This window comes from Peromyscus eremicus, chromosome 23, assembly GCF_949786415.1.
Source record: "Peromyscus eremicus chromosome 23, PerEre_H2_v1, whole genome shotgun sequence".
In the NCBI taxonomy this organism is placed as follows: Eukaryota; Metazoa; Chordata; class Mammalia; order Rodentia; family Cricetidae; genus Peromyscus; species Peromyscus eremicus.
In genome coordinates this window covers 34,441,199-34,453,034 of record NC_081438.1, presented here as the reverse complement: position 1 = coordinate 34,453,034, position 11,836 = coordinate 34,441,199, and the positions used below count along the sequence as shown (strand labels likewise).

Below are 11,836 nucleotides of genomic sequence, written 5' to 3'. Positions count from 1 at the left end.
GAATCATAATGTAAATATTTATATGGAAGATATCTGATATGTGACCCCTGTGAAAGGGTCACTCGACCTACAGGTTGAGAACCACTGTTCTAGGGGCTCTCATGCACACATACAATTAAAAATAAAAATCTGCTGGGTGGTGGTGGCGCACGCCTTTAATCCTTGCACTCAGGAGGCAGAGCCAGGTGAATTTCTGTGAGTTCGAGGCCAGCCTGGTCTACAGTGTGAGATCCAGGACAGAAAAACCACCAACAACAACTAACAGTCAATATTCTGACAGTGTGGGATGCTCAGCGTTGGGATCTGCCTGTTCACGAGAGGAGAGCAGTGAGGTACTGATACGATCACTCCCGAGCGGTCTAACCAGAAACTGTTCCTCTTTGTCACGAGGCCCTCCTAAGAGCCATGACACCCTGTATCTCTTCAAAGCTGAGGTGAAATATGGCTGAATTTTACTTACGTCTATTTTGGTGATCCAGACAGCCCGGGGTCTGGAGAAAATTAGCTGAGTGGTCTGAAAAGCACAGTATTTCCCAGACCCCAAAGCAACTCTGCAATCCACTTGTCGTAACCTCCATGAACCTATTGCATTAGGAGTGAGGAAGCAGCTTCATCAGTTTGTATTGGCTTCACTGCTCCTTGGTTCAAAATAATTCACAGTTTCCATAATGATTTTTTTCTCTGCCTGTGCATAACTTAAGACTTTGGCTTTTCTGTGTGTGTCCCCTGAAAAGGTCATAGTTGTCGGTGATGTGTTCTTTGGAGTTGCATGTGTTTGCTCCAGCAAACAGAAATTGATTCTCTGTTGCACTCTGGCTCCCGAGTCTGTGTATTAATGCACAGTTGAGTTGAGTTGCTTTATTATTTTGCTAATTTCAGGTCTTTTGTTTTTCTGGTCAAGATGGTAATGGTCCCTGGGACTCTGTCAGCTTTGCAGGGCTAATATGTAGATTTAAATGTGTAATTCTTCCTTCGGGTCTCGACTCCTTTGCCATTGTCTTAATTTGTGTATGTATGTATGTATTATAATTATGTGTATGTATTTATGTTTATGCAGATGTGTGTGCAGATGTGCAAAGCACATATGAGTGTATGAGTATGAAGACTAGAGGTCAATATTGGTGTCTTCCTATATTGCTCTCCATCTTAGTGTGTGTGTGTGTGTGTGTGTGTGCTTATGGTGCATGGGTGTATGTCTGTGCACATGAGTGAAGTATGTATGCGTGTATCTACATGTGTATGGGTGTGCTTACCTGTGCATGCTCACATGGAAGCCAGAGATAGATCTTGGATGTCTGCCATCACTCTCCACACAGAATTTATTTGTTTTTGTGTATACATGTTACTTGTGTCCACAAAGTCCAGGAGACGGTGCCAGGTCCCTTGGAGCGGCCGTTACAGACTATTGTGAGCTGCTCCGGGGTGAGTGCTGGGAACCAAACTTAGATCTTCTGCAAAAGCAGCCAGTGATCTTAAGCACTGAGCCAGCTCTCTAACCCCTGTTTTTGTTTGAGACAGGGTCTCACTATGTAGTCTGGCTGGCCTTGAACTTGCAGCTGTCTCCTGCCTGTATCTCCCGAGTGCTGGGATAGGCCACTATGTCCAGCTAATTTTGATTTATAAAAATATATTTAATACACATTTACTGATATGTGCATGTCTACATACTCATTTAGTTTGGCTTTTGCAGATGCAGCCATACAAGAAACTTAATAGAGCATCTCAGAAACTCACATCAGAAGCTAAGCATAAGGCTCTTTATTGTATGGGACGTTTGTCACAGAGCTTTTATGTCTGCCTGTCCTTGCAGCTCAACCATGACACCCAGTACCTTCACTTCTTCTTCTTCTTGCCAGGGCTGGTCTTGCTGGCCTGGGTGGAAACCATGTCCTCTTTCGGAGGGCTGGGTGTGATTGGCAGCGAGGATGGAGTCTCTAACGGCTCCTTGAACACAGTGATGTCAATATCGAAATCTTGTCTCTTGGCCTCTTCTTCCCGTAGGATGTTCAGCCTAAAAATCAAAATGAGAACTTAGCTATTTTTTTCCTGTGAAAATTTGAAACCAATTTTAAATATTTATTTTTATTTTTCAAAAAATTATGCTGGGCACTGGTAGTGCACGCCTTTAATCCCAGCATTTGGGAAGCACAGGCAGGTGGATCTCTGTGAGTTCGAGGCCAGCCTGGTCTACTGGAGTTCCAGGACAGATTCCAAAGCTACATAGAGAAACCCTGTCTCAAAAAACAAAAAACAAAACAAAAAAATTATGTGGTAGCTGAGTGTGGTGGCACACACCTTTAATCCCAGTACTTGGGAGGCAGAGGCAGATGTATCCCTCCGAGTTCAAGGCCAGCTTGATCTACATAGTGAGTTCCAGGCCAGCCAGAGAGCTACACAGTGAGACTCTGTCTCAAAGAAGCAAAAATTATGTTTGTGTGCATGGGGTGGAAGGTTATATGCACATGAGTGCAGGTGCTCTTGGAATCCAGACGTTTAATCCCCTGGAGCACAAATTACAGATGATTGTAAGTCACCTGACATGGCTGCTGGGAATTGGACTCAAGTACTCTGTAAGAGCGGTATACACTCTTACCCCTGAATACCTAGGTAGCTCTAAAGCCAGCTTTTATGTTGTTTCAGCAGTGCTTGTGAATAAAATGGTCTACTGTGTTTAGAGTGTTCCTCCAGGTAACACCTTCATGTTGATAATGTGACCTGGGGTGCTTTTCTCTGCAGCTAAGGAGCTAGAGAGCAGTCTGGTGAGGCCATCATATCTTCTGTCCTACCTGAGTGCTGAGCTTGTAAGCTTCATCATACCCAGATGCAAAATCCACAAAAGCTTTGGAAGCTCTGGGAAGAGCGGAGGGCTTTTTTTTTTTTTTTTCAATCTTTTTCCAGTGCTAGGGACCAAATCCAAGCCTCACATGTATCAGGCTAGTGTCTGCCTACCACTGAGCTGTATCTCTAGTCCTCAGGTCTTTCTCTTTTGTGCCATTAGAGACTAGGGCATTGTCATGTAGGGCATACAGTATGCTTCACTGTAAGCCTGTGGTCCTAGGATATTGAATGCTTCACTGTAAGCCTGTGGTCCTAGGGCATCATTGTATGCTTCACTGTAAGCCTGTGGTCCTAGGGTATATGCTTCAGTGTAAGCCTGTGGTTCTAGGGTATATGCTTCAGTGTAAGCCTGTGGTCCTAGGGTATATGCTTCAGTGTAAGCCTGTGGTCCTAGGGTATATGCTTCACTGTAAGCCTGTGGTCCTAGGGTATTATATGCTTCACTGTAAGCCTGTGGTTCTAGGGTATTATATGCTTCACTGTAAGCCTGTGGTTCTAGGGTATTATATGCTTCACTGTAAGCCTGTGGTCCTAGGATATTATATGCTTCACTGTAAGCCTGTGGTTCTAGGGTATATGCTTCACTGTAAGCCTGTGGTCGTGGCTTCAGGTAGCTCCCGAAGACAGGAAAGAAAGCTGAGCAGGCACCATAGAGGACAGGTGGGGACCCTGCCCTACCTGGCTTCCAGCTCTTCATTCTCTATCTGCCTCTGCTGAGCCAGTGCTGCTTCCTCAAGCCGGTTCTCCTTCACTTTCTCCTTGAGCATCTCCTCACGTTTGTAGGCGCTGAAGAGTACGTTCACAAAGAAGACGTAGAGGTTGTTCACCCACATGTTGAGTTTCTCTTTCTGTTCATCTTTGGGTTTTTCATATTTCTCTGCAATGGGGTGTAGTAAAAACAAACATTAGTACCGTCTGTGTGTGGTGTGTGTGTGTGTGTGTGTGTGTGTGTGTGTGTGTGTGTGTGTGGTGTCTCTGTCCGCTATGGTGATGCAGGGCCACTGCAGTCTGTGAGGACTGAGGACATTGTAAAATGCACTCCACAACAACTGGGAGGAGCAAGTGCCCAGTGGCCCTGGGCTGATTGTCAAGCCTGCCTTTCAGCCGCCTCCCACATGTCTTTGTTTTTCTTGAATAGCAGAAATGTTTTGTTGTCATTTGTTTTGTTTTGTTTGAGACAAGGTCTCACTGTGTAGCTCTGTCTAACCTGGAACTCACTCTTAGACCAGGCTGGCCTTGAACTCACAGAGATCTGCCTGCCCCTGCCTCTGTGCTGGGGGATTAAAGGTATACACTACCATGCTAAGCTTTTTAAAAAATATTTTATATATATGTGTGTGTGTATGTGTGTGTATCATAGATAGATAGATAGATAGATAGATAGATAGATAGATAGATAGATGATATATATGGGGGAGAGGTGTATGTGCACGTGTGTGGGAATACAGAATAGGTGTAAAGTCCCTGGATCTGGAGTTACAAGCAGTTGTGTGTGGAACTCAACTCTAGTCCTCTGGCAGAGCAATTATGTGCTTTAAAATTTTTTTTAAAGATTTAATTTTTTTTATTAGATTTGTTTTATGTGTGTTTTATCTGAATGTACACATGTGTACCACATGAGTGCTTGGTGTCCACAGAGATCTGAAAGCTTTAATTTTTTTATTAGATTTGTTTTATGTGTGTTTTATCTGAATGTGTACATGTGTACCACATGAGTGCTTGGTGTCCACAGAGGTCTGAGGAGAGCATTGGATCCCCTGGAACTGGAGTTACAGATGATTGCGAACCACCATGTGTATGCTGGGAATTGAACCCGGATCCTCTGTAAGAGCAACAAGTGTTCTTCACCATTGAGCCATATCTCCAACCCTGAAACATGTGCTTTTAACCAAAGAGCTATCTCCCCAGTTCCCTGACTCTTTAATAGGAATGTCTTCATCAGTGTATGGCAGCACACCATTTCTCACATTCAATTTGAGACTTTCCAAAACTTTTCCAGGCCCTGAGTTTGCACCAAATGTCATACTTGAGGCTACAACTTAATACATTTCGTATTTATGAAATTATTTTGTTACTCAAGAATAACAATGTATTCTTTTGCCAACATAGATGCCATTTTTGTATTGTTTACTGAAATTAAGACCTACCAATTAGCATTATTTTATGATTTCCTCAGACATGTCAAACATGTAAGGAGAAATCAGAGATTCCCAAATAGTATTCCTTACCCTTCATGAAGTGAATGGGACTGAATGGGCAGAACTGTGAGAGACTCTCTAGTGACACCTCCAGCCCTAGCCAGAGTGGCATTTAGATATCTGGGACAAGTACATGACACCACCTGTTTCCTGCGTATTCAGAGCCTGAGTGCCACTAAAATAAGAATAGCTTTGTTTCTGAGTGAGCTCTGGCTTCTAGAGAACTGGAGATCCAAACACTTCCCAGGAGCCCACATCTTTCTTCCCTTTCTTTCTGAGATAATACTGAATTCTTTTGGATCACCATAACTTTTCCAGTCTTTTTGGTGTGGGGTTGAGACAGTTGTGTAGGCCAGGCTGGTTAGGAACTCACTGAGTTGCAGAGAAGGACCTTGAAGCCCCGATTCTCCTGCCTCCACCTACCAAGTGCTGAGATCACATGTGTGCCCCATCATACCTGGTAATCTCTGTAGCCTTTGGGGCAACCCTAACTTGTTTGTCACTTGGCAAATTTTAAAATTTAAAGAGTTGGTGCCGGGATTATAGCTCGGTGCGCTAGGAGGCATTTGCTGGCACATGTGACAGCTTGATTCCATCCCCAGAACCACAAAAACTAAATTGCAGAGAATGGAATTATATACAACCCAAGACTCCAATATTAAAGTCAGAACAAGTCTGAAGATGAAGAATTATAGCTTCTTGCCGGGCGGTGGTGGCGCACGCCTTTAATCCCAGCTCTCGGGAGGCAGAGCCAGGCGGATCTCTGTGAGTTCGAGGCCAGCCTGGGCTACCAAGTGAGTTCCAGGAGAGGCGCAAAGCTACACAGAGAAACCCTGTCTCGAAAAACCAAAAAAAAAAAAAAAAAAAAAAGAATTATATCTTCTTATATGCCCACTCAACTGAGAAGCCCAGCTAGGAAACAGTAAGTCACAGCCATGCAGATGAGGTCATCAGAGGAAGTGGAATTATGTGAGCCAAGAGAATGGCTTTGACAGCAGACAAACCAGCAGCCAAACACAGAAGCCGGCACACAGTGGGCACTCAGTGACTGTGAAAGGGCCAGAGGTACAAGGCAAACCAAGAAACAGCTAGAGCCAATAATAGTAATCAACAGAGACAATGAAGCAGAGACAATATTTCAAAAACAAAAGGAGAAAGTAGATATAACAAGGGTAACGATGCTTGCCACCCAGCTGGACAACCTCAGTTTAACCCCTGGGACCTGCATGAAGGAGAGAGAGTTGTCCTGACCACACACACACCATGGAACACTCATGCCTACACACACAAGTGCCTACAGACACACACAAAACAGACACAAGGTGAATTTTTTAAAAGGCATTAATTGGATTTCCCTTTAGAACTCTTTCTGTTCTGGAACTCTATGTCTTGATGAGGGAAAGGTTTCCACTAAGTATAGCCCTCAGAGAGGATGATGGCCACCACAGGAGAAACATTTGCTGACCTTTCTGATTCGCTCAAAGGCACAGGAAACAAGGAGGGTGTGATGCCTAGAGGGAGATTCTGGAGGCTGCTCCATCCTGAACACAGGACTGATGGAGGCACAGAACCAGCACCTCTGAGGGCCGGCAGCAGTTGGGCATAGTGAGCTAGGCGGGCACAGGAGGAGACGCTGAAGCCTTCATTGGCAAGTGCCGAGTTGGCAGGTGAGTTTGGGGAAACACTTACTGGACAAAGAGAGTGCGTGTGTGGCTTGTGTTGGGGGGTGCATGTGTGCACACCCCTGGGAATGTGTCATTAATGAAGAAAGTGTCAAGCAAGGGACAGCCATGCAAAGCCGTATACCAAGAGGATAGAGCTGTAAGAGAGTTCTGTGTGGCGCACAGCCTGCTACGGAGTACAATCAGGAAGGAGGGACCACAGGGCTGCTGTGTCATGGGACCTAGGCTAGAGTCAGTGACACAATGGAAGAAAATCCCCAGTACTGTGTTCACACAGTAGAGCTAGGTGAGCCTACCAGAGGAGGAGGAGGAGGAGGAGGAGGAGGAGGAGGAGGAGGAGGAGGAGGAGGAGGAGGAGGAGGAGGCTGGAAGCCCTTGACTAGCATGCACAAAGCCCTGGTTTGATCCCCAGTGCCACATAAAACAGGTATAGTGGCATACACCTATTATTCTAGTATTTGAGAGATGGAGGCAGAAAGGATCAGAAATTCAAAGTCATCCTTAGCTACATTTAAAGTTAGAGGCTAGCCTGGGCTACATAGTGAGTTCCAGGCCAGCTTGAGATACACAAAACTCATTCTCAATGAATAAATTTTAAAAAGAAGGTGCAGGAAGGTGTTGTGGTGCACACCCTCAATCCCAGCACTCAGGAGGCAGAAGCAGGCAGCTCTCTGTGAGTTTGAGGCTAGCCTGGTCTACATAGTGAGTTCCAGGCCAGCCTGAGCTACATAGTTGAACTCAATCTCAGAGTGGGAATGGGATGAGATTATGGCTAGAGAGAAAAGCTGAGTGCTGTAGGTGTGGCCAGCAGTGCTGCCCACCTCTAAGAGGGAGCTTCTCAGGCCTGAGGAGGCTGAGACAGCTGAACCAGAACCGTAGGGCTGGCGCTATAGCTTGTGTCAGAGTACTTGTCCAGTTCACGGGACGCTCAAGGTCCGACCCTGAGTAGTGCTCCCTGCCTCCCAAAGCCACAAGATGCTGTGAAGCTCCATAGACCGCAGCTGTACATACCGTAGACGTGCACACCAAGTTCTCGGGGGGAGCACTCACCATGTGGAGACATAAACACCAGCCCTCTTCCTTGAGACTTGTTCAGTTTGGAGCCTTTTTCCTCAAGGGACTTCTTGAGCTTGGGCTTTAAAAAAACACACACACAAGGGAAATCTTACTCTGCAGCATTCTAAACTAAAAGCAGTCTTCTCTGTTGTAAGTACTCAGGGGATTGTTAATGAGGCTCTTCCTCTTGTGCTTCTGTTGTGTTTAGAGACTGTCTCAGACTAGCCCTTGGCTCACGGTGTGTGTGCACCAACACACCCAGCTGGATTGTTTTAGTTTCATTTATTTGTTCCCTCCATGTAGCCCAGGCTGGCCTCCAACTCAATACTACAGACTAGCCTGGCGTGAGGCTATTCTTGTTTTTGTGTTGAGCTAATTTAATTTTTATTTTTTTTGAGGCAAAGTCTCAGTGTGTAGCCTTGGCTGGCCTGGAAATCTCTGTGCAGACCAGAATGCACTCGAACTCACAGAGATCTGCCTGCCTCTGCCTCCCAGGTGCTGGAATTAAAGATGTGTATCACACTGGGTGGTGGTGGCACATGCCATTAATCCCAGGAGGCAGAGGCAGGCAGATCTCTGTGAGTTCGAGACCACCCTGATCTACAGAGCTATTCCCAGAACAGCTAGGGCTACACAGAGAAACCATGTCTGGAAAAAACAAAACAAAACAAAACAAAAAAAACAAACAAAAAGGATGTGTATCAATACACCTGCCTCATCAATTTTTTTTATTATAAAGTATCTTATTTGAGCTTGGGTTCTATCCCAAGATCAAGGTTCAATCTGGCAATACCCTGTTTGTTGGCAAAGTCTTGAGATGGCCTGGGCATCACATGGTGAGAGACAAGGAGCTAATTTGACTATTTTTCCACTGAATAAAATATTGCAGTTTGGAGCCAGAGAGATGGCTCAGGGGTCAGGAGCACTTGCTGCTCTTGTGGAGAACCTGAATTCAGTTCTGAGCATCCATGTTAGCTACAGGACATCCAACACCCTCTTCTGGCCTCTGTGGACATCCACACTCACATGTGCACACACATACATAATTTGAAAATACTGCATTTTGGGGTGGGGGCTGAAGAGATATAAGAGCACCTGGGACTCTTTCAAAGGAGCCAGGCTTGATTCCCAGCATACACATGGCCACTCATAACCATCTAGAACTCCAGTCCTAGGATTCCAATGCCCTCTTCTGGCTTCTGTATGTACCAAGTATATACAAACATACGTGTAGGCAAAACACTCATACACATAAAAATAAATTTAAAAAATTTCAGTTGCGCTGGGCGGTGGTGGCGCACGCCCTTAATCCCAGCACTCGGGAGGCAGAGGCAGGCGGATCTCTGTGAGTTCGAGGCCAGCCTGGTCTACAGAGCTAGTTCAGGACAGGATCCAAAGCTACACAGAGAAACCCTGTCTCAAAAAACCAAAAAAAAAAAAAAAATTCAGTTGGGCACATGTGGTGGTGGTATATGCCTAGACTCCAAACATTTGGGAGGTAGAAGCAGGAAGATCAAGACTTCACAGCCATCCTGTCTTACATAGGGAACTTGAGGCCACCCTGGGTCAGACCTTCTTGGAAAAAACCAAACACACATACCCTCCCCCACACAGTGGCAGAGACCTTGCTAGCATGGACTAGACCTGAGTTCAACTGCCAGCACCACAAAATAAAATTAAAAAATAACAACATATAAATAAGTAAAAGCGAAGTGTTTAAGATAATCAAACCAACCAACCAAACAACAAATCAGTTTGTATTATTAAAGGAACAAATAACAGTTCAGTTCCAGCACTACTGGAAAGTCGTGTGTGTGTGTGTGTGTGTGTGTGTGTGTGTGTGTGTGTGCGCGCGTGTGTGTGAAGATCAGAAGACAACCTGCAGGAATCGTTCTCTCCATCTACCCTGTGGGAGCCACGGGCAACCCAGGTAGTCAGGCTTGGCGGTGCTTGCCCTCCCCACAGTTTAATGACCACATACATGTGGTAGCACACATACCTCTGTCTCCGTCTGGAATTTGCCCTTGTCCCCAGCTACCTGCTGTCACTGTTCACGTTTTACTAGGCACCTGAAGCACGTCCGTAATCAAGCTGTAGCCTTGGCCCTCCAATCTCATCCCTGACATTCTGGTCTTCAACATTATACTAAAGAGCAACTCTTTATTCTCCGCCCAGGCTCACTTTCGCCTTCCCTTTCACTCCAAAGCCCCTTGGTCCCGAGCCCTCCTCCCATCCTCTGACCATGATGTTTCCAAGAGCTTCCCAACTGGTTTGTCAACAGAGAAGCCAGATAGTCTGCTAAAAGATGTGCTATTCCAATGGCTTCCCACCCCATCTCGCTCTGCATTAGCCAGGCCCTTCACATACTCTGGCAGTATGAAGGAGTCCAGCTCACAAGGACGGGGACAGATTTGAGAATCAAAATGCCTAGGCACAAGCCCCAGCTGCACTGCTTGCTGGGTATGTGACCACAGGCAACGATGTAACCTTTTTGCTCCTAGAAGTAACAACAAGGCCTGAAGTTCATGGGAGGCTTCTAAGTGACCCCTGGGAGGAGTTGGACACCTGGCAGGGCCCTGAAAACGAGGGCTGCTGCTATTCACTTGCTCCACTCTCCACGCAGCACCAGCCTGTGAGGTCAGCAGGAGATGGAATGTCCAGGGTTGTCCTCGAAACACAGAAGGGTGCTCTTCCCATAATGGCCATGGGATTGTCACTGACACCGGAACGTGTGGTCAGGACATGGTGAACTGTGCAAACTAACCTCTGATTTCCTGATTTTACTATCAGGTAGAACGCCGATCTTGTCAGAGGACGACTTGGCACTGCTGAAGTGGACGTCAGAGTCACGGCTTGTGATTGCACTCGGGCTCCTGTGGACGCTCTGAGGGAGGAGAGGCATGTGAGTATGGTGTCCGTGCACGTGTGCACACAAGTGTAGGCATACACATACACATGCGATCCTTTGGTGAGGTGTCACTGATGTGCAACAAGCTCACTATGAGCATGTATCCACACCTGGGAAACATCACCTCAGACAAGACAGTGAACACACTTATCACACCCAACTTCCCTGACCTCACTCCAAAATCCTTCCCTCTCCCCATTCCCAGGGGATGGGCTGCTTTCTACCGCAACACTTGGCACTCTATAATTTTATATAAACTGATTACATGCTGTGAGCCGCAGAAACAGGAAGTAGGAACTCTGCAGGCACTGACAGGGCTGACCCGTTAGAGCCAAGGGCTCTGGTGCAGGATGAAGCCTTTTGAATGTATTAGCCGTTTCCTGCGGTACATTTCTTGTGTTCTATTGTAGCTTTCCCATTTGATTCTTTTCCCAAGATCTCCTAACAGTGCGGTTGATCATTTATCAGGCACAACTTCCCTGTACATTTGGGGTGTTTGGATAACATCCCCCAGCTGTGTGTGAAAACAGTCACACAATCAAAACCTGTTTCCCACAACCAGGTCTCTGTTCCTTTCTCCAGTGTAAACTTAGATGCCTGCCTTCCTGCAATTATCTTCATTGGCAGGCATTTGGCCAATGTTAAGTGTCCAGGCAAAAGTATCTCATTTGAGTCATTCTTAGACATCCAAGGACATAAATTACAACATGTCTAAAATTGTTGATTCACAGCCTTAGAGAGACAGGGAACAAGTGTGCCCTGGGCTCACCCTGCCAGCAGATAGGAAAGTGCTGCCCCAAGCTAACCTCACGCTAACAAATTCTTAACTCCTTATACTTTCACCTTGGTGTGTTAATCAGCTTATTATCTAACCACACTTAGGAATGCAGGATTATACACGGATTCCCTTTTTTCCTTCTTAGACTTCCCTAATTGATTTAAGGTCTCTCTCCTTCTCATTTGACCCCGTTCCCTTTAAGAGTTCACGGAGGCTTTTACAAGTTCATGAGTCATAAAGAAAGCCTGACAGTAACTGCCTGGTGTAAACTCTTACCTGTTTTTATGATCCTGAAAGAATTCAAGCCTTGTGACCTTGCTTTGGCCAGAGAATTGCTGGTTGTATGTGTATAAAACCTGGACACTTCAGGGACTCA

General features: G+C 45.9%; 1 protein-coding gene across 6 annotated transcripts in view; it reads right to left on the bottom strand.

Moving 5' to 3' along the window:
* Window positions 1-1,759: 1,759 nt before the first annotated feature.
* The window catches only part of Rsph10b (radial spoke head 10 homolog B), a 51,849-nt gene continuing 41,772 nt past the window's right edge, over window positions 1,760-11,836 (bottom strand). For all 6 annotated transcript variants that reach the window (XM_059249106.1, XM_059249110.1, XM_059249108.1 and 3 more), the window contains 4 exons: window positions 10,539-10,658; window positions 7,769-7,853; window positions 3,517-3,715; window positions 1,760-2,011 (listed from right to left, as the gene is read on the bottom strand). In XM_059249106.1, coding sequence (XP_059105089.1) covers window positions 1,834-2,011; window positions 3,517-3,715; window positions 7,769-7,853; window positions 10,539-10,658 — 582 coding nt within the window. In that variant the 3' untranslated portion in view covers window positions 1,760-1,833. The remainder of the gene's footprint in view (window positions 2,012-3,516; window positions 3,716-7,768; window positions 7,854-10,538; window positions 10,659-11,836) is intronic.